This window comes from Dicentrarchus labrax, unplaced genomic scaffold (assembly GCF_905237075.1).
Source record: "Dicentrarchus labrax unplaced genomic scaffold, dlabrax2021, whole genome shotgun sequence".
Taxonomy (NCBI): Eukaryota; Metazoa; Chordata; class Actinopteri; family Moronidae; genus Dicentrarchus; species Dicentrarchus labrax.
The window spans coordinates 20,595,464-20,622,890 of record NW_026136701.1 but is presented as its reverse complement, the minus strand read 5'-3'; the positions used below and the strand labels follow the sequence as shown (position 1 = coordinate 20,622,890).

Below are 27,427 nucleotides of genomic sequence, written 5' to 3'. Positions count from 1 at the left end.
AATATTTCCCTCAGAGATTAAGCTGAGTATTAAATGGAATACAATAACTCTTAAAGTGCAAATACCTCAAAAAACCCAAAAGTACAGTGCTTGCATTAATGTACTTAGTTACTTTCCACCACTGGCGGGATGTTGGAGGAAATATATGAAATCACTAAACGTAATCGAAGTAGATGTGGCTTCTTGAGAAAGTGCGTACACCAATAAAGTAAATTATTCCTCCTCAAAACTTGTGAATTGCACTGAATCTTGTAAAGAGTTTAATATCGAAATCTGCTGGACTGATCATGTAACTTATCCATGTGGGCCAAAAATGTACATAACGGGTCAACACTGAAGAGTATCAAGCCTTTAATCTTATACATGTATCCAGTTACAAAGACATTTCTTGGAGCCTAACGCAGGTTCTTTTGTCCGGGAACACGATTCTGCACCATCATTGATAAACTGGCTGCAAGAAATTAGTCACTTTGTTTATTCCGTTGCAGAAATATGCAGAATATGCAGAATATGCTGTGATAGTTTGTCCTTTTCTCTCGGTCGAACAGTCTGAAAGTTCTGGTATGGTAGAAGCATGCTAGTAAATTCCCAAACAGGTACTGGTCCACGATCCAGAAGGTGATGGCAGTGACGTCATGGATTGTATTCGAGAGGGGAACTGAAGGTTTGTCATATTGTACCACACCTGATGACATTCATCCCATTCAAGGTATTTTGAGTATTTCCACTCAAGTTTAGAAAAAAAAACCTCAAGGAGCAAAGAGCACTAATCTATTTTTTATGTCATTTTGCAGGTTCGTCACTGGAAGACTTTAACAGGGAGCTACACAATCTGGAGAGGTAATATAAACTACAGTGCATTGTAACAGTTTATATTTATTAAGTGTGAACATTTACCCCAAAAAAAACTTAAATCCCTAATGAGACATCTGTCTTCTAGATCTGTTGTTACTGCGAATTTTAAAAGGAACCAACTACTAAAATACTGGTTTTTTTGGTATGGGTTTGACCGATAATACTGTTCCAAATACCAACATCTAACACAGAATTAGAGCATATTCATGTCTACGGGGAGGAAAAAGTAATAAAAAAGGCTGTTTGTAATGCAGTAACTCTTGTAAAACCGAAACAGATGACAACTTATGATTTACGATTTACTGGTCGCACTTTGATATGTCTGCAGGTGCAATCGTCCCTTCATTTCATGTCAAGTACAAATTGCAGGCCTGCAGTATTTAAATTCTTGCACTGACTGATAGTTCACTGTGAAAATGAATGATAGTATCTTAATTTTAATTAGAGTTGAGCTACAACTAGCCATCAAACAGGATTTTGCATGTATTCCATTAGACACGCACCGATAGATACCGAGCTCGTGCACTCCAGTAACGCCCCCAATGCTTTTTTACGACAGTGTGGCGTTACCTAACCTCTCGTTGTTGAGCGGGAAGGCGGAGGCGAAGCAGTGTCAGCAGTTTGGAGATATTTGAAGCAACTTTGACAGAGTCATTGTTAGAGCTGTAACGGTATTAAGTACTTGTAATTGGCAAATAGACAAATGTAAATATTTGGTTATTAAAAACGTGTTGTACATCCCTATATTCAATTAACTGAGAAAAAAGACAGTTAACACCCACAAAAGTTACATATTTTGATAAATCTTAAAACCAATTTAACAGTTACAACAATGAATTGCATGTAACATTTATATAGTTTTTGGGTAAAATACGTATTGGAATCACGTTGAGACGATATAATCATATTGTTATGATGTTATTCTGCTACTTATTTAGTGATTCCAAGCAAATTGTGATTTAAAATTCAAGAGTGACAGAGAAAGGCAGTGGAACAGAGTTCACTGGATTCATCTGAGAATTTCTATTTTGATATTTATCAGGAACTAATCTCATAGATATAATTTCTTTTTTTAATTTAGCCTCATTGCCCGGTCTTAATACAGGTTTCAGTGTATCTGAAGTCTTCAAATGGTGAAAAGCTGCTAGTTTATAAGCCCAATCCAACAAGACATCATTTAAAAAAAATATCCCCAATGGAAACCAGGTCAAGTGTTAGCCGGTGAAGATGCAGCTATCTGACCAGTGAGGGAATAAAAATGTCTCTCTTAGAGTGCACAGAAGATGAGTTTTATTGTATCCAAGATACCAGTATGATCTTAACGTGGAAAAGATGTAAGTTCACCGTACTGTTAGGCAATATTTAAAGAAAACGCTTTAATATAAGAAGTGTAGTTCCCTTTTACTGTAAACACTGACCATCCACAAGCACCTCTCCTCCAGACAGGGAGCTTCTTGTCAAGAGTTCATTGTAGAAAGTTTCCACTCATCAAGTCATGTCTTTTTGCAGTACCAAGAAATGACTTGATAGTTGTAGGTAAATACACTGTATAAAACATACTCTCAGGTCGGTGTGGATATATAGACATCTTTGTACTATATTTGTGGAAAAAAAACAGACGGGTTGGTCTTTGGTTCCACTCTAAAGTGCAGTTTCTGTGGTGCATCAGTGTCGAGTCTTTGGTAGCTGGAAAAAGGTTCAGAGGATCAGAGGCACCAGTTTTCATCCTCTTTCACATCAGACAACTAAAAAGTTTAGATTTGCTGTTTTTAAACAAGCAGTCTTGTAATCCAAACTCCTCTCTTGTTGCGTCTTACGTAGGAAAAAAGCCCAAACTGCTCTCTAGCTTTGCCAACAGAGAAGCAGAGACGTGACGAATGCGACGAGCGCCACAGTGACGTGTTTCTGGCTGCCCCTGTGCCATCCCGTGCAGTCATTGTGGTGCAGCTGAGGCCTGTTGCCTCCGTCCACTCTGTTGTGGTAGGACGGCTGGCTGCTTGCTGAGCACTGCACCAGGGGCATCTGGTAAGAGGTGGCCCGCTTCTCCGGCCGGTCCGGGCTGGAGCCGTCACTGGGGCGCTGGCCGTTGTAGAGCAGGTAGCGGCCGTGGGCGTCCTGCTCCATGCGGAAAAGCTCGTACTCTGTGTGGGGGAGCCGGATGCCCAGTGCCACGCAGCCGTTGGTTATGGTGACGTCCTGCTCCACCCCGACCTGCCAGGACCCCTGCACGCCGCACTCGTTACCGTTGAAGACGTTGAGGAGGGAGGTGGTGGCCAAGTCCATGGGAGTTACTCTCATGTGGTTCACTAAAAAGGAAGAAAGGCACAAAAAGACCTGTTAGCTCTAACCGCTTCTTACAGAGTTACCAATAGAAATCCTGAACATCCTGTGTTTATGTGCAGAGTAGTGATTGTAGTGCTCAGGGTGTTGTAAACTCTCAACTGGATGAGTCACTGAAACAATGTTTTTCTGCTCGCTGTTTCCAATTTGGGCCTTATTTTTGTCATTTTGGCCATCGTTACTGTTATAACTCACCGAGATAATTGCAAGGATCTGGGAAAATGATGACATTGAGGCATGAAACACAAGCAGTCAGGCAATCAGTTAACAAGTAAACAAGCCAATAGGTTTTAGCCAGATTAGGAAAGTTCGAGATGAACTGCGCCTAAAGTGGGCGAGGTGAGGCGGCAGCAACAAAAAGCTGCAGTCAAGTCGGATAACAAATCTACAGGAAGTCACAGAAATGTTTCCATCCTGTTACATCATTTGTAGGTGGCCTGTTGTTTTTAGATCACATTCCGATATATAAATATTATCAACCACACAAGATGTTTGTTCGTACAATCTAGAGTCAAATACTGAAATCACACACAAAATTTGAAAAATGTGGTATTTGTGGTCAAAACTAAGAGCCGATCTTTTGATCAGGCGACAGGCAGGCGTTTCCCATCATGCCCTGGGTCTTGCAATCAGTGGAAAGCAACTGCAGCGGCTTGATCTAAAAACTGCGGCGGCCGATTGTCAGAGCAAGTCGGCATCAAGTCGGACACAAATCTAACTGGCGTGCATTGTGTGCCGATCGCCAGTGATTGATTCTGCGCAGGCCTCGAGTACATCTCGAGTGAAATGATCCACTGTGAGTGAGTACAATAGGTCAAAAGTTGAAACAAGATGTCTGTAAACTATGATGGAAGTTTACAACAAACAGCTGGGGTAATAATTTACCACACACACTATAATTTACTCTTCCAAACGTGATAATCTGACATCTCGTCTTTCTTGCCCTGTCAGACATCTTGAGTAATTTCAGTAATTAACTGGATGAGTACAATGTCAGAACAGATTGAAGCAATGACCAAAAATAGAAGGACCAGCTAGCATGGCTGTTCGAAGGTTACAAATCCACCAACCAACACCTCTTATATCGTATCATACGTTGGATCGTATTTGTTTAATCTGAATAAAAGCGTGTAAAAACGTCCTGTTATGTGTAGGATTGTTTCTTGACCAGGTACAGTAACTCCGCAGTCTCCGCTGGTTGCCTGGTATTTCTAATGATGCACAAACTCCGACATGTCACTTCACATAACGCCCTGTCCCCTAAATTCTTGTTTTTACACTTTGGCTTTCGTACATATTAAACAAACCAGGTATAATGTGTTAATTAACGGGTTTCAGAGGTGCTTATAGGCAGATTTTACCTGCTGGCTCCAGCTAAATGTTTCCCAAAATGTTGAACCATTCCTTTTTAACTTGAACTGTTACAAAGAGTCAATTAGAAATGGTTACATCTACCATAAAAATAGAGACAGTAAAGGAAGCAATGTGTCCTGTACCTGTCCTGTAATGGTGGTCATGATCGCCATAAGAATTGTAAGTATGTAAATTTGTAATGTCAAAAATCTATATAATGGTTTCTCTATTTTTCTAGTTTTCCCATCACTTGAATTGTAGTGTCCTCTGAGAATTGTTGGTATTTTGTAGCTGTAAGACATGAAATTATCAACGGGTTACCTTTGAAGACGAACTCCGTCCCGCCCAAGACGCGGGTGGAGTGAAGGCCTCGGCTGTAGCGTCCGCGGGCGTAGATGGTGAAGGTGGGGTGTTTACAGACGGGGTCAGAGTAGTGGTAGTAGTGGCCCTCCCAGGTGTGGTTGTTGTCATGGAAGATGAAGTGACGGGTGAGGAAGAGGACCTCAGGGCGAACCTCGCAGCGCTGGCTCACCCACTGACCGTACAGCCCGACTGTCAGATCGGCCCGCGGTGGCAGGATGGGAGGGTGGAACTCATCGGAGCGGTAGATGATACGACAGGCGATGCAGCCGTGGTCATGGTTCTGAAAAAATAAAAAGGGGAAGAAATTTAAAGTTACTTTTGAAAAGGTAATAAATTGCTAATGTACTTAAAACTAAAATATACAATTACTGTCTGATTTATTTTCAACACTGCTGCAACTAGAAATTACAAAAAAAACAAAATTACATTTACAAGGTTTCTTTGTATTTAGTTCAATGTCACTAGCAAGTGAGAAGCAAACAGGACATTAAACTGTGTGTAGGATTTGAAATATTCCAACTTTAGCACCCACTAATGGCAGACAGCAACAAAGGCACCTCTACATGTGACATGGAAACAATGAGATGAATGAAAGTAACAGACTGCACTGATTTTCACCAAATCATCAAATAAAATATTGATATTTGAATATTGTTGTCAAACAGATTTGACACTGTTTTATCAGCATGATTAACCATTTGGTGGGTGATTTTTGTCAATGCAAACCACAAAGTTAGTTACTAATGCTGGATTTTTCAGGCATATTCGGATGTTCATATTTGACATTTTAAAACAATCAGAAAATACATTTGCAGATATTTTTACACATCAACACGTATATTAAAACCCTCATTAATTTGCACAAAACAAGATAAATGAACAAAAGTAAAACTATTTTACTGTTAAAAATAAACTTGGCAGTGGTTTCTGTACTGCAGTCTCTTACATTGGCCAACTAAACACTTATAAATGTATCATTAATATATCTGCAGTAAGCTAATATCAGCCATATAATATTGGTTCGGCTCCAACGGTGTGATCCATTCAAACTGGGAAGTCAGAATTCCCGAGTTCCTGGTCGGAAATTTCAATTGCAATGCTCCTTGGAGTCAGATTTCCAACTAGAAAAGTCGGAAGAAGCTCACCAACCCCGACCTCAAAATCCAAGATGGCTGCTCTGTACGTCCTCTAATTGAAAGTTGTGGTAATATTCTGTTCGTTAGCTCTTTTGTTTCTCATTAACATCAGTCGTACAGAGCTATCCAACGTCTGTCTGCGGACACGTTTGTATGGCTAACCTGGTTAGAGCTCGGTTTTCCAACTTGAATGCGTACAACTCCAGTGTGATGTCATTCCCAGCTCTGACACTTACAGGTGAGATAAAAAAAAAAAACAACACTAATTTAGAAAGGATGATAGAAAATCAGCTGTTGAGCTGAAGTTGCCGCCAGACATTACTGTGTGAAAAACCCAGTCATATGAACTGCGTTGGTGCTTAAAGCTTCTTATAAGCTCCATCATCAGTATATTGTATCACGAAATCCACACAAAGGGACGTCTGGCGTCTGTTCAGAGGTGAATGAGGAAAAACTATTTCCTTCAGTCTGAACCTCTTGAGTGTTGGAAGGCAGACAAGGTTCCAGCATTTTCTCAGGGTGATCACATCATTTTACCGTAAAAAGACAGATGTCTGGTCGAACTAAAGCCGTGACAACAGGAAGTCACACAGCGAACAGCGAGCTGAACTTTCATGCTACTTACAAACAACAGCGGGATGTCTTTTATTCGCCTTCATATTGACCAAAAAAAAAAAAAAAGGGTTTGTAAGTCTATAAATGAACATTAATCATATTCAAGGGATATCATGTCTGCTTGAGTGGAGCCCCTGAGCAGCATGTGGTCATAGTATCCACAGACAGGACAGCTGTGGGTCTCTGGCTGCAGGAAAGACTTGAGGGCCTGACGGACTCGGAGCTGGAAGCCTTCATACTGTATTCCACAAATTCTCTTCCAAAGACCAAACTCCAGGGAGGCAGTGGAGTTTTTGTTATTCGAGGGTGGTCAAAATTTAAGACCTAACCTCCCCGACCCAATCACTCTTTTCCCAGACAACACTACGTCCGCATGGGATTTACGGGGAGTTTAAAACAGAAGAAATGAAGAATGCTGAAAGACGGAGGAAAAACAGGAATATCACTACGTCCTACAGATGAGATAGTCCCAGCGCAGCTCCATAAGCACCTCTGAGTGAGAGGTTAATGGGACGAAAGCGGAAGCGAGGCCTCTTGAGCATAGTGGGTTTTTTTTCTTTTTTTACGGGTGTGTATCTCAGCACTTGTGCACCTGTGTTTGTGCGTATGAGTAAGAAATATCCCGTACATGCAGCAGGGAAAAAGACATAAATACAGTACACAGAGAGAAAAATATGTACGCATATTTTAGCATATACAGTATTTATGTAAGAATGCAAGGAAAAAAGGAGCAGATGGTGGGGGGGCTTCCTGTTGCAGGTGTGGAAAACATGTTCCAGATCTGCAGGATCTTTGAGGCCATAAAACAAAGTCAGCCTGTCTGAGCCGACTATGAACATGTCTTCACTGCACGCCACTTTCTTATCTTATACATGTTCAATTCTAGTGTCTTTAATCAGAATATTGACTGTAATTAAAAACATTAAAGATTAAACATAATTGTCTGCAAGCTGCCCCAACAAGCTCCAGCAATAAGGTAAAGCAGTTTTTATACAACCTGAGAGGCAAAACTCAGGGCAACAGCAGTCTGACGGTGGATCAGATGCTTCTCTCTGGTGGATGGACAGTAAGAAAGCAACGTTAAGATCGATTTTAGTGAGAAAATCAACCTGACAAGTGAGCGCAGCATATAAAAATGTTAATCTGCGAGTCTGTAATCGAGCAGTAATCACAACTGAGTGTTAAAGCCAAGTCAGATGTGCCTTAGGCGAGCTTTACACAACACAATTCTTACAAGCATTTGCAGGTTGCAAATAAAAGTTTTACTGGTGCTGTGACACCACACTTATCTCCAACATTCAAATTAATGAACTAATTTATGGCTTTGACTGGATGGTTCTTTAACAGAACATTTTCTACCCGAGTCCAAACATGTAAAACCAAAGACTACTGACTTCTGTTGAACTGATAAATATAAATTTAACACATTTTCAGCTCCAGCTCGGTGTCCAAATTTGGGTTTTTTGGGCTCTAACAGCGGCCAAGATGGCTCTAAGTGTTAAACTGAGCTCCAAGGGTGAGCACATCGTCTTTCAGTGAGCCACCTGGTGATCACATCTGATGTAAAAGCAGTGAGCCCCTCCAGTTATCAGTAAGTAATCAAGGGAAAAGGGCTACAATTAATGAATAACTGATAGGCGTTTTTCATAATTTTGCAGAAACAATAAATCAGTTTCAAAGCTAACAAGGCCGCGTTCAGACCAACTTCAGCACCGAGTGAAAAACTAAACAAAACAGTCCTTTCATTCATTTAAATGCAGTCAGTCCATTGACCATTGTTCCTCAAACTGGACTCACTGGATCGTATCTCATTGTGTCACCAGTACCATCAAATACATGCCTCCACCAGCACAACCCTCTGTTGTTTCTGGTCTGAACTCCCGCTAAGACAAAGAAAAACCGGAAATCTGCAAATCCAAGAAGCTGGAACAAGATGATGTTGGGCATTTCTGCTATTAACTGAATTTGAAACTCACTTCCAATGCAAGAAAGTGAAGCTATGACAAACTATTCTCAGTTGGAGGTGGAGGAAGCATGGCTCAAAACTTTAAACTTTACATTAGTCTTTGTGATAGCTCACAATGTCCAGCCTGTAGTAAGTGTAAGTGTTGTGTCGCAGTAGGCTTGAAGCAAAGCGTTTCATACCCTTACTGGGACTGAAGGAAAACGAGGAAATGAGGAAGGATATTACTGCTCTTGTTTAATATAAATTACATTTATTAATTTCACTTTTTACTACCACATTTGGCAGCTGCTTTAGTCTGAACCGACATACAGTTGAAGTACCATCCAAACCACAACAGATCAAGGAGAATTAGAACTGAATTTCACTTTGTTTGGCAGAAATCCTTCATTTGGGCATTTTGTGGATTACTGCCATAGTTCAAGGGAAGATGATGTCCAGAAGCATACATTTTACGAGGAACAGAAATTACGTCAGGCTTTAAAATGCTTCTTTAGAAACCTGTTGGTGATATCAAGGCACTAAACCCATGTTTTTTTTTCCTATGCTGGCATCGTTAGAGATAGACCAGCATCTCTCCTGTAAGATAACTTCCCAGGAATTCATAATAAGAGTCTTATCTTGGACAGGAGAGCTTTTAAATGTATTTTGAGGGAGTATTAAAGGGCAACATGATATAAATCAAACTCAGGAAAGCATAACAAAACATCACAAATCAGTCTCAGCATGAGGGACACATGCAAAAACAGAACAACCACAGAAACACTTCAGCAACAGCAACAATATAAAAACACACATCCCTTCTTAACAAGGATCATTATCAAGTGGTCATTACTCTGCCTCAGTGACGCAGCAGTGAACTGGGCGACAGAAAACAGAAGAAACAAACTACGAAACAAAGTCTGCTGCCTTGCTGTTGCATCACTGCTGAGATCCACCCAATAACCACAAATGAACATGCTGGCACCAGCAAATGTTCTGGACTGGGACCAGCGTTGGGTACACCGCTTAAGATTAATGGATTGGATAGTCACCATGGCCGTAAAAATCCCCCGAAAAGAAACCATTACAACCTCAAGAGATGGTCGGATTTAGTGCTTTTTGTGTAGGAAGGAGTGAGGTATTTTCTACCACTGTTTCACCAAAAAACTAATTTACTGTATGTGCATAGTTGATGGCCAATGGGGCCCAAAATTGACCAAAGCTATAAAATTAGTCAACTTTTACGATGTTCAGAAATGCCTATAATGCAGGCTTGTATTATTATAGAGGCACATTACCAAGCTAGTAAGCAAGGAGAGCCGAGTAGCAAAGCAAAAGGTGATACATTTTTATCTTGTGCACACAAGTTAATAACGTCTCCATAAAAAAACTTATATAAAAATTATATTTCTACATTTTTCTCTACAGGGATCTGGCCAAGCAGATAGTTTTGAGTCTATGTGTTGAGGGTTTGAGATTACTGCCTCCACCCGTATACAATGGAGGTGAATGCAATTTTGTTGCTCAAAGCTGATTTAAAGCAGCATTAATCCATTTTTGACCACTTGGGGGCAGTGCAACAAGCTATAAATGCAACACTGACATTATGACCTTGTAAAATTGATAATATATAACACAGTTGTTGATACACTCAAGAAAACAACCCTAATTGTACACAAGTCTGTTTAGTAGTGCTTCCAAAAAACCTGCAAAGCCTTTATCACAATATTTGCACTCCACCAACTCCTGAGGGAAATAATTGGCTCTTTAGCTGCTAAACGCTCCACTATGTTCAACAGTTAGTCACTAACTTTGTGTGAGGCACTGCGTACGGCAGGTCGATCTGAACATTTCCAAACTGCTGCAGGTGGAAACGAGGTTGATTAGAGCAACAAGAGTGAATTTAAACTGTAAAGCTGCTGATTGTAAAACCAAAACAATGAGCTGTGAGACTAAAACGGTCTGTAGAGCTGAGAGAAACTGCAGAGTTGAGTTAATTCCGTAAATCTGTCACTACAAGAACACCGTTACCATTAAACATAGTTCATTGACCACTGATCATGATGATGCAGCTTTAACACAAGTTCAGCAGATGTCTTAAGAAACAACAAAGAACACTGTAGAGAAAAATAGTCCCCATGAAATCTTACAGTGCATTATCTACAGTAACCGGGGACGCTGTTTCTGGAAAGAGATGTGGTTGTTGAATTAGGAAACAGCACAATCAGACCTCCATTCACCTCTATTACACTGGGGTGGCAGCAGAAAAACAGGTCTCTCAAAACCATGACAAGTAAAAAAAAAACAAAACAAAAAAAAACAATCCGCATGGCTAGGTGCTACTGATAAGTGAGAACATGCATTTATTTGTATTTTAGTTGAACTGACCCTTTAAAAAGGCAACGCTGTAGTTCTGTTTGACTCATAACTGCAACTTTTTATTCAGAAAAAAAAATGAGCATAAAAAGAGCACATGCAACACTTTGATTTGAGCCTCAGGCATGCATGAAATCAGACCTGGTATGCGCTCGCTGGAATAATTCATATGGCCGCATGATTCCAAATTCTAGGAATACCACATGTTGATCGCTCCCAGAGATAGGCCGGGTTTCACATTGCGCCTCTGCGGGCCAGAGGGGCTTAAGGAGAGCAGCGCTGGTCATTACAGCGCCACAGGGGAGATTGTCTGATCACAGCTCCTCACTCCACACTCTGTTTACATTCTGATCAGCAACACCAAGTCCCATCATCCCCGTACAAATGGATGTTTATTTAGACAGTGGACTCGAACAGGATTTCATTGTAATCTCTGCAGAGGGTGACAGTGAAAACATCACTCTAGGGTTTCAGCCAGCAGGGAAACTGCTGTTCGGCAGTGTAAATAGAGAAATTACATCCCATAAGCACAGCGGAGGGAAGAAAGGGCTCTTTCTTAACACTAGATTTGGGAGATGAAATCAGTATGTACATAGTTTCTGGTTTCTTCCAGTGCAAATGTTTAAAGTATAAAAGGGCAGGATTGTTCACACACACACACACACAGACACACAGACACACACACACACACACACACACAGTTTGTTGCCACTGACAAGTGGCAGATTGAAGCACAAAATGTCAGAAAATGACAAAACTCTACAGTTCTGCATTTTACACTTAACATTGAATATTTTGTCAGATCCGTCCACCAAAACAAAGACTTACTTTCAAATACTATTCTACCCAGGTCTCCTCGCAGCCTTTGCTTAAGATAAACTCTCACAAGAGAAACATGGTTTTTAAGGTCAGTTCATGATGTTTTCTGGTGTGTGTGTGTGGTCTTTGCGGTGTGGAGGGTCGACACAGTGGGAGTTGAGTTCAGCAGAGGTTCTGTACCGAGCTGCGTGCTCAGGACAGAAAACCTGTCCTATGGCCTATGGCTCAACCAAAGAGCCACAAAGATTATGTTTTTTTTTTTCTCAGACTGTTTTATTTTGAATAATCTTTAGTATTGAACAAGAGACAAAGAGTCTACAGCCATGCCTAGCAGCTCTGTGAAGCTGTGCTAAATGCAGCTGTCAGCATGCTCACATATCAACAGTGACAATGCTAAAATTCAGATTTTAAGCAGGTATGTTGCTTATCAACTTCCATGCCAACATTTTCTAATTAGCACAAAACATAATACAGTTGAACGCCAAAGTTAATACAGTTCATCCTGAGGCCGGCAGGAATGTGTGTACCAAGTGTCATAGCAATCCATCCAGTAGTTGTTGAGACATTTCACTTAAAAATTACAAACGTCAACCTCATGGTGGCACTAGAGGAAATAATTTCTATCCCAAGAACATTTCTGTAGAATTTAATGGAGATCCATCCAATAGTTTAAATATTTCAGTCTGGACCAGATAGCCACACGTTGCCACTGCCATCCCGAAAACCACATTGCTAACTAAAGATCAAAGAAAAGTCAAAAGAATGAACACAATTCTGTGCTGCAGAACATCTTGAGATCTCTCGGGAGGGGAACTAGCAATCAAAAGAATTAGAGCAGCTCTAAATAAACCATTATTTTCGTCCTACAGAGAGTCATCTCTCTAAACTCTAATTGAGAGACGATCATTAAGGACTTACCTTGGCGTTTTGCAAGGCGGTCTGGTAGCTGGACGGCTTGTAGTACAGCCTCTGGGACAGCTCGGTGTGGATGTCTCCTAGAAACAGCTCCTCCACCAGATGATCCAGGTTGTGATGCAGGTACTGCTTCTCTACCCTCAGCAGCTGCAGCTCATGCATGGTAAAGTTAAGCTCCTTGGAGCAGTCAAAGGCGCCCTCCTCGCTCAAGAGCTCGTAGATCACATTGGGCTCCCAGGGGCCCTTCACTGCCCCTCTGCAGCTGCGGTTGAGCCTCTGGCTGACTTCTTTGGCCACGGTGGCTGTGTGACAAACCATCTGGACACGGTGGAGATGGTAGTCCGCCTCTGTGCCGCCGCGGATGATCCAGGAGGCCTGGCGTAAGCGCAGACGACCCCGAATCACCAGAGTGTAGGTGGGTTTGGTGCAGTGATTGTCCTCGTAATAGAACTGGTGAGCCTGGAAGGTGCTGTTGGTGAAACTGTAGGAGCGCGTCAGGAACTCTGGGCCTGATCTCACCTCACAGCTGCAACAGAGAACGGGAAGTTTCAGATAAATGCCGTACAAGACTACTCGCAGAAAAATATTCCAATAAATATCAAGAAGATTTAAACTGATTCAGAGATTCAGTGTGCAGAAAGCCATTCTCCTTTTGCATTGCCTGTGTTTGTTGTGGTTTAAAGACCTTCTGACTTTAATTGAAAATAAGATCTTCTGAACTTTTAATGTGGAATGAAATTATGAATTGAGTTTTGGTGTCGGATGTCGAGGAATGTCTGAATTCTGGTCTTTTTCATGTTTGTCTAATCTTTGCAACGCCATAGACCAAAATATACCATTAGCTTCTACAGTAGTTCCAAATCTGTAGAGCAATTCATCATACTTAAAGCTACATTTTAATTACAGTATGCATGTAAAAGCCCAACAAGAAATAAATAGCTAGCAACTCTGTGCAGCACATTGGTTTCATGCTTTGTATTGGAACTATGTTAAATTGCATCTTCCCCTTTAAATAAATAAATTCAGATATTGCTTTTATTTTTACCTTCCAGGCAGCCACTGGTTCATTCCAGTATAGTAAGAACCTGACTTGAAAACTATTTTGCCATTTTGGGGTCAAAGTAATGTTAGTGTGGTAATGCAGATGCAAGCAGGAAATTAAGTGAAAACTCTCTGTGTTGCATTCAGTGAAACTAGATTTATGATATGGTCGATGCAAAGCATTATGGATTTCTTTTAAAAAGTGAAAAAGATGATGTGGATTAGGTCATATACCAAAAAAAAAAAAGAGAGTTCAGATGTTCAGCAGATGAAAATAAGTACCACAAATGACAAAGGATTTCAAAGCACTTTAAAAACTGCTCACAAAACCACTCTGATAGAACAGACTAACAAAACAGAAAACTGTGCAAAGTGTATTTTCTTAATATAGAGGAAGGAAATAGCAGTAATCCCTCTATACTTAAAAACCATGTTTTATGGCATCAGAAAAGGGTAGGAGCTCTTCCTGGACTTAATTTAAGGTTCCCTTTGGATGCATATGGACGCAAACATCACAAGAAAACTCCAAAGCACTCAATCATTTATTTTTATGTTTTAAGAAATGTCTGCAGTGTTGTTACTAATAGTGCAGTATATGCAGGAAGTTCCCCAATAAACATCTATCGCCATTTCTTAATGCACTCATTTAAATGTAATTGCCTGGTTGGATTGGATTTTATATGTAAAAACTCCCTTGTTGTTTACCTGGTGGACACCCAGTGACCCTCAACGTTTGGAGGCATCTGCACAGTGATTCGGGCTCCATTGTGAAGGTGCTTCAACATGTGATGGCACTGGGAGTCTTTGACCAACCGGCCGAAAGTTTTCTCCATGGAGAGGCGGCTGGACCGACCGTCTGAGTAGTGAAGAGAGGAACCTCCAGCCCAGCCTGAGGGAAGAACAAGGACACCAAAGGTTTAAGCTCGGGTGATAAAGGCATAAAAAAAGAAACATAAAAACATCAGAGAAAGAAATTTAATCCATTCGATTTGTGCGTTACATAAAAATTTCAGGATTCAAATGATTTTATTGTTGAATTAATTAAAGCAGCATCAAGGAACTTTAATTTTTTGTTGATTTTGGCAACCCCTGTGGACAAAAGTGGTAGTGTTTCTACTTTCTTGTTTGACTGATTTTAAGGGGAATCCGCCCCAGTGGCAAGAATAACTATACAGAAATAGCCAACAGGTCATATAGAGACATCAGTATTAAATTTAGACTGTTTCATAACTCCATGTAGTACATCTGAGTAGTGTTATTATACTGAAATCTTGAATAGATACATCATTTAAAAAAATTCAAGACACATGTAAAAAGCTATTCAGTGATGTTTCAAGAGGTTTGCCTCATTGAGGTTGAAACATTGAATAAACCACTAAAGAACAAGTTTAGTTTGGCAGAGCTGGTTTCTTTTAGATCTCTTCATCCTAATAAATGAAGCACAACTGCTGTTAAAGGCAACATCCTAATAAATGAAGCACAACTGCTGTTAAAGGCAACTAATAGATCATATAGAAAAATAAATTGTCTTGTTAGTTTGAAGCTTGGATCTCATGCTTTCACTCTGCTTATTCAATCAGTCGGGCCTCTTTGAAGTGCTTAAGGGTTTTATTTAGTCATTTTAACTCATGTCATCACCCACGGATTACTGGGCTTTATCAGTGACCTGCAACACCTGGTATGAGTAGAGTCTTTATGGGTCAATATTAGCTGAACATGTGATGAAAAGGCAAAGCTTCAGATGTTCCAAGTTGAAGAACTGATTAGTGGGTTTCCGCTGCCACAGACAAACACTAAAACAAACTCTGAAATCAAGCTACAAACAAAGTTAAAGAAGGAAGCGAAGCAGCATTGACTCTTCTAAAACTCAGTTCTCCCACTCTGTCCGCGTACCCCTCAATGCACCACATGAAATAACAATACCTTCAACAATGGGCTGAGCTTAAGGGGATAAAATATCGGAAATGAAAGCATTTTCAAAGCCTGCAGCCAAAGAAAAGCCTTCAAGCTCACATTCCAGCAAGGATTTATTCCATATAATACTCTAAATATCGTCTAAATCTACCTTGAAATATGAAGACTTTGCCTTAAATTCTTTCTATTGGACCCGACTTGCCTGGCAATATCATTTAACGCCTTGGAATGCCGCTGCGGTCACCTCTGTGCTTTTAATTTGAGACTAATAACACACACAGAGGGAGGAACAAAAACATCTGATTAAAAGCAGCCAAAAAAGCTTCACAAAGGAACAAAGCTCCATCCAGTTGTTTTACACCCAGCGAGGCAGCAACTATGTGTGTTAGCCGAAGCTTGTGTGTAAATCACCACATCACAGCGCTGCTCAATGGAAACACTGGACAGTGGGGAGACTTGATCCCCCGACTCAGCTGGTGGCATTAGTAACGCTGCTGCTGGCTGGAGCTGTGTTAAAAATCAAAGACAAGGCTTCACAGTTTGCTGCATTTTATGTGTGAGTGTGTGTTTATGTGCGTGTGAGGCCTTTTTTTTTGCACCTGCAGTCAGGGCAAAGAGCCTGAATCACTAAGTGTATGTAAGTGTGTGAATTAAAAAGGAAACCTAGTGAGATGTGTAAATCAAACACTCTTTTTAACCTTCTATCTAACCACTATCTGACCAGCAGAAACCTGGTCAGATAGTGCTTCTGGTTTAACAGCAGGTGAATTTCAAGGTAGGACACACACACAGACACACGCACGCACGCACGCACGCACGCACGCACGCTGGTCATTAGGGAACTATTCCTTACATAATTTGTTCCTGATCACCAAAACCTGAAAACATTTCATGTTGTGGGGAGGGCCACATGGATGATAAAACCCACTCGCATACACATCAAGTATAAAACATACAGTGTGGAATGATTTCTGGGAATTTGGTTTGGATTTACATGACAATAGGAACTTGAGGAGAGCTGAGATGAAGATAAATCGCAGACAGATAACTCAGCGCTACAGCCAGAACCCTGGAAAGCTTCCAGAAATCAGCCATGTTGGATTAAAATACCTCCACAGACGGTTATTATGGAAATGTTATATTAAGACACAGGAAGAAGTTGATGATAAGATGGGGAATTATTTCCTGACGTTCTGCTACAGCGTAATCTATATGTTGAGGAGTAATGCTCGAGCTGCTGAATAAAGCAATTTGCAAACATTGGAAGAAACCAAATCACAAACAAACCTCTCCAGTATCTTTAATATCTATTTAGCTTCCAAACAAATCAGTGACTTCCCGCTTTCTCCTCACTTAAAAAGGTGTGCCGTGTTGAAAACCACATGTAGGATGCACCTTTCTTCCCCGTTTTGAATAACAGATGTGGATAAATTATTAAGTGTTTATGTATCTGATGTTAAACTTGAACGGCAGCAACACACCTGATCCAGAGTCAGCTCCAGCAGACCAGGACTTAATTTGTGGCTTTGTGAAAATATCATAATTATAATGAAACGTGCGCTTTATTTAGAGTAATTTTAAAACACAGTTACAAATCTATTTTACAAAGAGTTTTACGACATCAAAGCACAAACGAGAACTCAAAATGGAAAACAGGCTTATGGGGAAATAAATGAGGAAATGATTAAAAAGAGGTTATGTGTAGCCTGTTTGTAAAATTACTTTTTAAGAGGACGTGTCATACGACTTCTTCTCAACTCATTTAATGATTGTTGAATGTGCGAGTGGTGGGAGTTTCTTCCAATAGCTTTTTTTTTTTTTTTTTTTTAAAAAGAAACCAAAACTCTCCCCTCATTACAGCAATAATCGGAGCGGCTGGATTCGAACCCTCCTCCGGTCCCTCGCCGCTCAAACTGCTGCTCTCTATCTAAATCAAAGCGCCCACAAAACTCCCAGAGCCCTAAAACCACAGAGAACATTTCCAGTTGGCCCAATCCCACTGGTGAGGTAACAGCACTGGGACCCCTGACAAGCAGAGAGACTCCACATCGTTTATGGGAAGAGAAAAATCGAGAAGTGCCCGAGCAGAGACCAGACAAAAGGACTGTTCTTTGTGTTATCTTAGCATTTGGCAGTGACCATGTCGGACTTGAACAGGGGAGAGAAAATAACACTTAAGAAGCCACTGATGCTTGAGTGTTTTTATTTTGGAAGACTTCTTTTCCCCCTGGATTTTAGGGCAATGTTGTGGTTTCTGTAATCTAATAAACATTTTTTCTGACAGCTGTAGGTATGAGTTAGTTGGTGTGGGTTATGATTTTACATTCAGCATGAAGTAAGGTCAGAAAATATAGTTTTTGTTGGGTAACCAGGGGTGGATCTACAAAAAGCCTGGCCACCCAAGTTTGATGTCTAATTGAAACACATTCATTTAGCTTAATTTAAAAAAAAAAGAACATGTTAAAAAACACAAATTAACCAACAACCTCCACGCTCTCCTCCAGCCACCCCATGAATATTTCTCTAGATCCGCTCCTGTGGGTGACTGGAGTCTACAGCCAGTTAAGACTGTATGCAGGCACAGCAGAGTTTTGAGCTAAATGCTAACATCTACAGGCGAACGTGCAACAGACAGAACAGAAAAGAGCAGATATGGGCGCCACGATAGATGTTTTGCATGTTAACAAGCTCACAGCGACAATGTTAAGAAAGTTTACACTACCAATCCACTGCAGTCCATCCAATAGATATTGAGACCTGCTGGTGGTGCTGGAGGAAAAGTTAGAAGATCTTTACGATTCATCTTCTGGGCACCATGAATATATATATCTGTACCACAGTTCATCCAGTAGTTGTCGAGACATTTTACTAAAACCAAACCAAACCTCAATAATACTTAAAGTCAGATCACCAAAGTCCGAAGTACCGCTCACACTCTGGGGACCATGAAACTTCATGACAAGCCCTCCAACAGTTGAGAGAGAACAAAATAACTCTTGTAGAAGCTTCATGACACAATTGATTTCAATGCATTGTGTAGACGTTTCCACATATTTATAAATCCATATAGTTGTTTTCCGTTTGCGAGGTCAAAAGTGAATTTTGATTTTTTTTTAAGCAAATATGGACAAAAAAATCCAAACTCCACCTGTTGATGAAGATCATGTGATATAATTGAAAGTTGTAGTTGTTACTAAATGGACCTTGAAGTGTTTATTAAAGTTCTTCACGATCAGCACTTATCCTGCAGGAATGAAGAATATTCTCCCAACTTGACTTCTTCCTCCACCACTGAATCACTGCTGGTACAGAGGAGGGACGTTACTGGGCTGCATACCAATTAGCATCATTTATATCTCCTTCATCTGTCTGTCCTCCATCTTTCCCCTGTTGGTTTGTTCAAACTCGTGACCGCCCCTCTTTTCTTTCTGTTGCTGCAGTTTGTCTCCATTTGTCAAACTTGTTGTTGACATGATTTCTAAGAATGTGTCCCGAAGTTCACTTTTCAAAATATACAGTGATCCTATATTTATTGTCACCTTTGTATAATAACATTTAACATTTTAACTGTCAAATATCCAGCCTCAGTACATGGCAGTGCTCTTTCATTCAGTGTGCATGGCTAAAAATGTTTGTTTATGTTACGTGTTTGAGGAAAAAAGCTGATTTATAAATTTTCAAACTTTTTCTTTATATATATATATATATATAAGTTTCGGTTAAGTCCTAGTCTGTAACTGTGATTAAAATGGTTAAATAGCCTTTTTATGAGGTGTTTTCTCTATTTTTGCTATAGTTTGCCAGTTTTGTCAGCTTCCTGTATTGGCCACGACTAAAAAGTCAGAGACTCACACATCCCCACATCTGCGAAAAAAAATCCAACTCTGCCACCAAAAGCAAAAGAAGAAAACATCACGAAGAACATAAAAAGTTGTAGGATAAGCGATTACTTGAGCAAACCGTTCAGACATCCCTTTTGCATTGAATTCTTGCAAATTGCTGAATATTTACAGATGTAGTAAAACTTAAAGACTCTACTGAGGCCCAGCGGAAGTCTTATTAGTTTCCTATCAATGAGAAAGGTGAAGTACGAGCAGCTGCCGTTTCTTTCTGTGTCTTTTTTTAAAAACTTTGCTGTTTAAACTCTCTGAAGGCTTGCTGAGGTTTTTTCTCGCCCAGTAAATTTACAACACGCACTAATCTAGGCTGACAGTGCATTTTCATTGCCACTGCGAAAGGCTGCAATAACACACCACTTAATTGAACGTTAGATTCACTTAAACACACTTAAGGATAAGTGGACTCCAAAATATCATTTTATCTCAACCCGGTCATTTGAAGTTGCAGCCAAACGTTGCCTTCCACTGTCACTTGGCAGCAGATGGATTGGGTCAACTGCCGTCCCATAATCCTCTGCTGCTCAGACAGGGTTTTCATCAGGAATGGATGTTTTAAGTGGCTCTTAACTCTCTCAGTGCTTTCATCTGCCCAGCAGCCCCAGGGAAGCTTTTTATTGCCTTTTTAGCCTTCAAACATGTTCATCACCGTGGCATAAGGGATAACTTAGCCAGAAGATATTATTAATATTAGTCCTGTTGGACACAAACACACAGAGGCATGATGGTAAACAGGTGTGCTGAGGTGAAGAGAGGCATGTCAGGTTCCTGTCTGACAAACATGCTTCACTGGAGAAGCAGAAACATTTTAAATATAATGGATTTTCTAAAAAATATATATACATAATTTAGAAGATCTCATCCATTTTTATTAGAGCTTCTTCCATAAAGCTGTTTTTCACGCACACGTGTTTACCAACACTTGCTGCACAACATGGCTCAAAGTCAAATTCATGTAAAACTTTCTTACCCAAAAAAGCAACGAGGAGCAGCGCAGTTGACGGCCCCATTCCGCACTTGAGGGGGGGACAGAAACGAGCTTCACTGGTGACACTGGGGAGATCCGGAGTTTCCTTTACGCGGCGTCCTTGTTTATTCCGACACAAATCCTCACATTATGTATCCAAAGCGTGGAGGAAACACTCCGGCGATATCCGAGCATCCTAGGAAACACACCACCGGTTCGCTGGAGAGAATAAAAACAAAACCTCCTCCTCTCGCCGCCTGATGTACCTGAGGGTCAAAACAAAAGAATCGCAACTAGAAGACGAATTCAAGTCCAAACTTTACTGCGGAACTCCCTGCAGGAGTTTAACTGTGTCTGTCACTGTTGGAATGAAGCGGCTCGGTTGCTTTTACGCGCGTCCTCCGTGCGTCCTGGAGGAGTGTTTGTACGTGTGTTCAGAGAGTGGACTCAAACACCACCCCCCTGCCTCCCTCCCGCCTCTGTGGAGACTTTAGGGGCGTGGAGTGTGTGTTGAAGTTTTCTCCCGTTAGGTGCACACTGCAAAAAGTCGTCCCATGTGTGCAAGGTGTGTTGGTCAACTGTGGAACCTGGAGATGTTTTCAGTCTTAAATAAATTGAGATGGCTTTAATTTTATTATAACCTCAAGCAAAGTTGCAGAGCAGCATCAACATTGTATCATCATAATGCATAATATATGTAGTTTTTAACTTTATTCCTCAATTTGAAAACTGAATTTAAACTTTAACTGAAAAACAGATTTTAACTCTCATCTGAGACTAAATTGGTCAAATAAAGAAATTGTACCTATTTATACATTTTAGAGGGTAAAAATTTCTTTGCTTATTAGAAACATTTTCCTTCCTTAATTATTACAAACAAAATTAGTTTTCAAAAATCATAATCACATACCAAAGGAGTTATGTTCCAAAGTTGTCAAAGCAAGATTCATATAGTAGTAGGACTTTAACTTAAAAAGTGACAATGTCATTTTAAAGCTAATTGAGCCCCACATTTATGTCCCAGTACAGCCAGAAGTGACAAACCCAAAGTTAAAAGGTTTATTTTCTTTAACTCTTTTAATTACTGTCAGTAGGTTTCTGTTGTTGCAGTGACATTGGTTTACACAGATAGAATAGTGAAGGGATGATCAAATTAGTGATCTATCTAGTGACTTATTTAAAGAAATATTGTGTTATTTGGGATTAAAGTTGTCCTACGGTGACACTGAACCTTCACTGTTGAGTTTTCAGTCCTTTTGTTTGTGTCCAACATGCTGCTTCTTATCAATCATGATGAATGCTGCACATTTTTCTTGACCGTTGCTCTCAAATTATACACCTTCTCATCATAGCCTGCCTGCCTGGAGGGAGGAACTTCAACAAAGGTTCACAGAGGATTTACCTCCCAACACCTGTTGTGTGTGTGTGTGTGTGTGTGTGTGTGTGTGTGTGTGTGTGTGTGTGTGTGTGTGTCAGAGATAGTCAGACAGAGAAAGAGAGAGCGAGAGAGAGAGAGAGAGACCTTGGCCTTGAGTTTCCAACTCTCTGTCTCTTTTCAACTTGTGGTTCTTTGCTGTCGTCTCTCTGATCTTTTGACCCTGAGGCGAGTCTCCAGCTCCTCCTCATTCATCCACTCAGCCACTCTGACACCGAGCCAACTGTGTAATATCTGCCTTTAAACCAGCGGCCTCAAACTCAAATAGGCTCGGGGGGCCACTGCTGGTAATGTCATCTCATAGGACAACCACTTCAACATTGAAGGACTGCAAAACAAAGTGCCATATTCTAAAAATATTTCCATTAGTACCATCATATTCAACAACAACACAAAAACCAAACAGCAGTTTCCCTACATTTTTATATCATCTTTATTGTTAGCTGCCAAAAACACATCTATCTATCTTAATATTATATGAAAGGTTAGTTTAAATTCAGATTATACTGTTATTTTTGACATTATGTTGCAGGCTGGAGGGAAGGGGGCCAGAGGGCCGGAAATGGCCCCGGGGTCAGCAGTTTGAGATCCCTGGTTTAAACACTGATTGTATCTGCACAAAAGCACTTTTTTCTTTTATGATGATAGATTTCCTTTTCAGCTTACAATGACTGATTATCAGCTTCACAACTTATGACTTAAAGCTCCACCTTTAAGCTGCAACTTTTCCATAGAAAGATTAGATAGAGGAGACTGGCAGGTGGAACATTTTATGTTTTACCACAGTAGAACAACTGGTACCCCTTAAAGGAGTATTTCAAAGATTTTGCATTGTACTTGTATAACAGTGTCAGACTTACAATGGACATAAAAACATAAAAAAAATTACACATTAACCATAATGCAACTTGGCTACCAACAGTTGGTTGGAGATTTGGGTGTGTTATGTGTAGCGGCTAATGTAGCCTTGAGCACAGATGAGTAGTGAGCTATCTGGGAACTCCACACCCACGGTTATTTGTTTTTTATCATTTTTAAACTTGTTCAACCTCTTCAGCCTTAACCAATGCTGACTCAAGTGACATCACTTGAGGTGATTTATCAGATTTCACGCAGCACTCTCTGGAGCCACAAAGTTTTTAATCAGCTTTTTTTCACCTAGCAGTAACACTCCCAATGAAGCAAATATCACCTGTACAGCCAAACATTGTTCAAATTCATGCTTATTCAAACTGATACAGAAGTAGGGCTGCAACATATTCACATTTTCACTATAAATGAATCTGTCAGTCACATTTAATTAAACTCTTTTTATCATTTAGACTATAAAATATCAGAAAATAACAAGAAATGTCGATGACAAGCTCCCAGAGGTCAAAGGTGACACCTCTAAATTACTTGTTTTCTGCAATTTCCTGTTATTTAAACAGAGTAAAGTACAAAATCCTCACATTTAAAGGCATGAACTTGAATCTTTATGACCTTAAAAGTACAAAATGGCAACATTAGGAGGTTAATAAACTTTTGCTTATGTATTTCCAATCACCTATAAAAAAAGGCACCAAACAAACTTGTGTCTCAAAGTGCAGAAATATTTTTTGCAGTGTAAACTTTACATCCATAAGAGATATGATAGTGAAGGAGGCCCCGGCCATACACAAAAACAGTATTTCACGTGCTTATCCAATAATCCTCCAAACCTTAATCAGTAGAGCAATCCTCTACTCAGGGTTCTAATTAATTTCTTTTGTCTGGAGTCTTAACCCTCACGGCTGCCTCCCTCTACGCTCCATGGTATTTGCTCTTTTTCCTCTAATCCTGGATCCACGCTCTGGGAGAGTGACTCTCTCTCTCAGTTCCTTCTTTTCTCTGGATCCGGAAAAAGCCGCAGAGCGAGATCCGGACAAACAGACTGATAGGATTTGCAAGAAGCCCGGAAGGGGTATTAATAAGAAGGCTGTATAGAGGAGAGGCTGGAGGCAGGGAGGTGAAACTGGGAGGCTTGTTCTGGTGTGCTGACCCCTGCGTTGTCCTGTGTGGCTAATCAAAGCATCACTGCACCCTCTTTGTGTTGCTGCAGGAATGTGATCTACGAGAGGTGAAAATAAGACTGCTTTGATTGTCAAAAGCCTCAATGGGACAGTAAAACCAGTGAAAAACTATTTGCAATCACATTTCCTATAGAGAGTGTTGATTTTATCTCATAAAAAACTGTCTCATGGTGCAACGTGATTACGATTTTGCCTGTAAATGCTGAAACTTTCTAACATGTTTTTTGTATTAAGCCTTTATCATCAGTGTCCCTAAACATGTCAGAGCAGATGAATGTGAATGGGGACATTTCAAAGTTGTTGTCTCTCTGTTTCTGATTAAGGCCTTGTTCTGAAGAACTGGATGACTGTGCTGTTTTCTGTTTGCCTCTTTTTTCATGTCTCCCCGTAGACGTTTGTGTCATTTCTGGAGAGTGTTGTAAAAGGCGGAATGAGAAGGGAGTGGCACACAGTGAACATAAAACTCACACTGAGTTATGGGATGTTAATTGTTTGACTGTTTATTGTTTGTTACTGTATATAAGGTCAGAGGAGTTATTGACTTGGCAATAGCTATGTGTTTTCAGTGACATGTTAGCTGTCATTGAATATGAAACCTCTTCAACCCTACCGACGTACTGGTGGGCCATTCAGACTTTCCTCAAACACCACAGGATTTAATCTTCTCCACAAGGGAGATCAGAAAGTTTATACTAATATAAATATACCAAATATGTCCGATTGAACTTCAGAGAATTGGGTATAAAATGACGCATCTGAAATATTTCCATTTAGTGTGATTGTGCAGTCATATTAAACAATGGAGTCTCTGGTCTGGGTATTTCATTGAGTGTAAAACTATACTGCAGTATCAACAAAGAGCTGGAACGAGATCATGTAGAATATATATTATAATGTCAGTGTGGAGATTATTTTAACATTCTTACAGCTACTTAAACTTGCAATAAAACCCATTTTGGCCGCAGCAGAAAAAAAAGTGGTAACACAAAACTGACATATAATCATCTATCATCTCAGGTTGATATGGTAAACAATGGCTTGTTTACATATCCAGCAGATACAGAGAGACACTAACATTCATTTGGAGTTGTGTTTCCATCCACCTGATGAGTCAAATATCGTTTTAGTTGTGTTTTTGGTTTCCACCAACTCCAGAAGGAAATAGATGGCCTTTTAGGTGCTAAATGGCTGCCTAGTTGCTAACTTTTGACTTTTGTCAGCTGATGGGCAGTTGACAAAGTTGAAGTTAGTTTTTTTTTTTTTTTTTTAGCTTTTTCAAAAAAAAAAGTTGCCTGAAAGACGCTAAAATGTTTTGCAGAGCTGAGCAGCTTTCTTCCTAACCAGTTGTCACTCATCATGCAGTTAAAGGAGTTCTCAGGTGATTTAGTATTTCACTTCCAGATAATTGGGGGAAATGGTCCAAATCTGTGCAGCAGAAGGCACGCTAACTTTTAGTCCCTTGTGTTGGTCAAGCTTGAAAAACACTGGATCCTACAATTACCATAATGCACCTGAAAACCTGTTTCATTGGACCCACCCAAGTGCATACTGAAATAACCCCGATAACAACACAAGGAGTTTTTTTGTCAGACTTAGGAAAACTCCTCCAGAGTCACAGAAGACATTATCGACTGTTTTCCTGAGTGACCCTTCAAGTGAGATAAAACATCTAAAATATATCTGCAAACATGACTGTACTTGACCCACGTTTGCCCCAACTGCAGAAGGATGAAAAGCTCAGCAGTCAAACAATGAGTCAAATATGTGAGGTAGCCTTGAGCCCAGTCGAGGAGGCTTGGCTCCAAGTTCAGTTTCAATATGGCCGACATCTGCTGCTGCAGAGACAATTGAAACAGTACAGTTAAATCAGTCCAGACCAGGAGCGGGAAACAGATAGACAAGAGGGGGGGCAGAGAGGAGGTGAGGGAGGTTATTTCATTGGTAAATACTCCAATGTGCAATGAGAGATCCCATTGTGTAGAACTTTTTCTGATATAAAGCAGCCAAGGAGGAGTCAAGGAGAAATTGTCCCGGAAAAAAGAAAAAAAAACAACTCCCTAAAACAAGGGAGAAGATAAAAGGACAATGTTCAAGAGAGAACACGCAGAGGCTGAAGAAACACATTTCCTTCTGTCTTCGTCTTATTTTCTTCTCCCTCAATCATATCATTTACAGATCCCAGGTTTTCATGTCCAGCTTACAGTAGCTTGGAGAAAACACTGCCGTCCCGCAGGAAAACCCAGATGTTATAGAAACTTTTTTTAAGGCAACAAGCTTTTGAGAGATTACCTCCTTCCAGGTCTTCCTGCGGGTGTGACGCGATTGACAGTAAGCAGAGCGTAACGTAATGCAGCGCTGATATGAAAACACTCCACACAGCACAGAGGAATAATGATAAAACTGAAACACTGACAGAACCCATAAGCGGTCATGTTTCCTGTAATGGATTGTTTACCATAGGCGATTTTCAGGACCGCTGACGTTCTTCAGAGTGGACAAGAATGAGCAGCAGCAAATGGCTCCTTCTGAAGGAAGAAAAACAACAAAATGATAAAAATGGAACGGAGGGAAGAAGCTTAGTTACTGGCAGTAGCCAAAAAAAGATAAAGACATTAAAATTCACAGAAATCCATGATGCAGCATGACTCTTTCTCCTTCTAAGCCAACCTAAAAGAAGTCTAAGCTGTTGCTCTACCATGCCAGAGTTAGGATTCTTGTGGTTTTTGTGGCCTCTGGCCCATCCAGCGGCCTCTGGCCTTCTCCGACAGGCCCCTGTTTGTCCTCCGTGGTGCCAGCTGCTTGGTGAACACACAGGCTGTCTCGACATCATCCTGCTCTGCATGAAGCAGGCAGAAGAAGAAGAAGCAGTCCGACTGAAGTGATTTATGCTAAAAGCACAACCGTAACCATAAATATACATGATGGATTGTTGTAGTGGGCAGGAAACAAGCTTTGTAGGTAGTACGTTTTTAAAAAGAGGGGCCACGAGGAAGAATACCTAACTAAATTAAAGCTGACAGCATGCTTCTTCAGAAGTGCAGAATAACTTTGGAAACCCCCTCTGTCAACATCTCCAAAGTTGGAATTTGGGGAGGGGGGCTGTGTCCGACAGCTTCTGTGACTTACTGAAAACTGGTAACATTCATTGATTGGTCACCTTTTCATCTGAACAACTGAGTGCAACAGTCTGCAACGATGCTGTTATTATCTCCATTTATCTCTCTTCACTGGCCATTCGCAACATTTACAAACTTTTTTGTCTTCGAGAAACTGTAGGTGTGCTTGCCTCGACACCTTCGCCACTACTATAATGTGCAACTAGCCATATGATGGCACTGCCACTAACTTGACCCATGAAATTCAGAGTAAAAACATAACTGTCTTTATTTTCTGGGTCACAAGTTGT

General features: G+C 40.5%; 1 protein-coding gene across 1 annotated transcript; it reads right to left on the bottom strand.

Moving 5' to 3' along the window:
- Positions 1-334: 334 nt before the first annotated feature.
- LOC127365850 (protein APCDD1) lies at positions 335-20,972 on the bottom strand. Its single transcript, XM_051404390.1, has 5 exons — positions 20,539-20,972; positions 14,464-14,647; positions 12,721-13,243; positions 4,870-5,191; positions 335-3,161 (listed from the first exon to the last, which is right to left on the bottom strand). Exons 1-5 carry the CDS (start codon positions 20,576-20,578, stop codon positions 2,698-2,700), a joined length of 1,533 nt encoding a protein of 510 aa, XP_051260350.1. The 5' UTR covers positions 20,579-20,972; the 3' UTR covers positions 335-2,697.
- Positions 20,973-27,427: the final 6,455 nt, after the last annotated feature.

Coding starts and splice junctions, on each gene's coding strand:
- LOC127365850 (XM_051404390.1), bottom strand. CDS start 20,578: ATGGGGCCGTCAACTGCGCTGCTCCTCGTTGCTTTTTTGG. Junction 14,648..20,538: donor GCTCCTCGTTGCTTTTTTGG/GTAAGAAAGTTT, acceptor TTCTTCCCTCAG/GCTGGGCTGGAGGTTCCTCT. Junction 13,244..14,463: donor GGTCACTGGGTGTCCACCAG/GTAAACAACAAG, acceptor TCTCTGTTGCAG/CTGTGAGGTGAGATCAGGCC.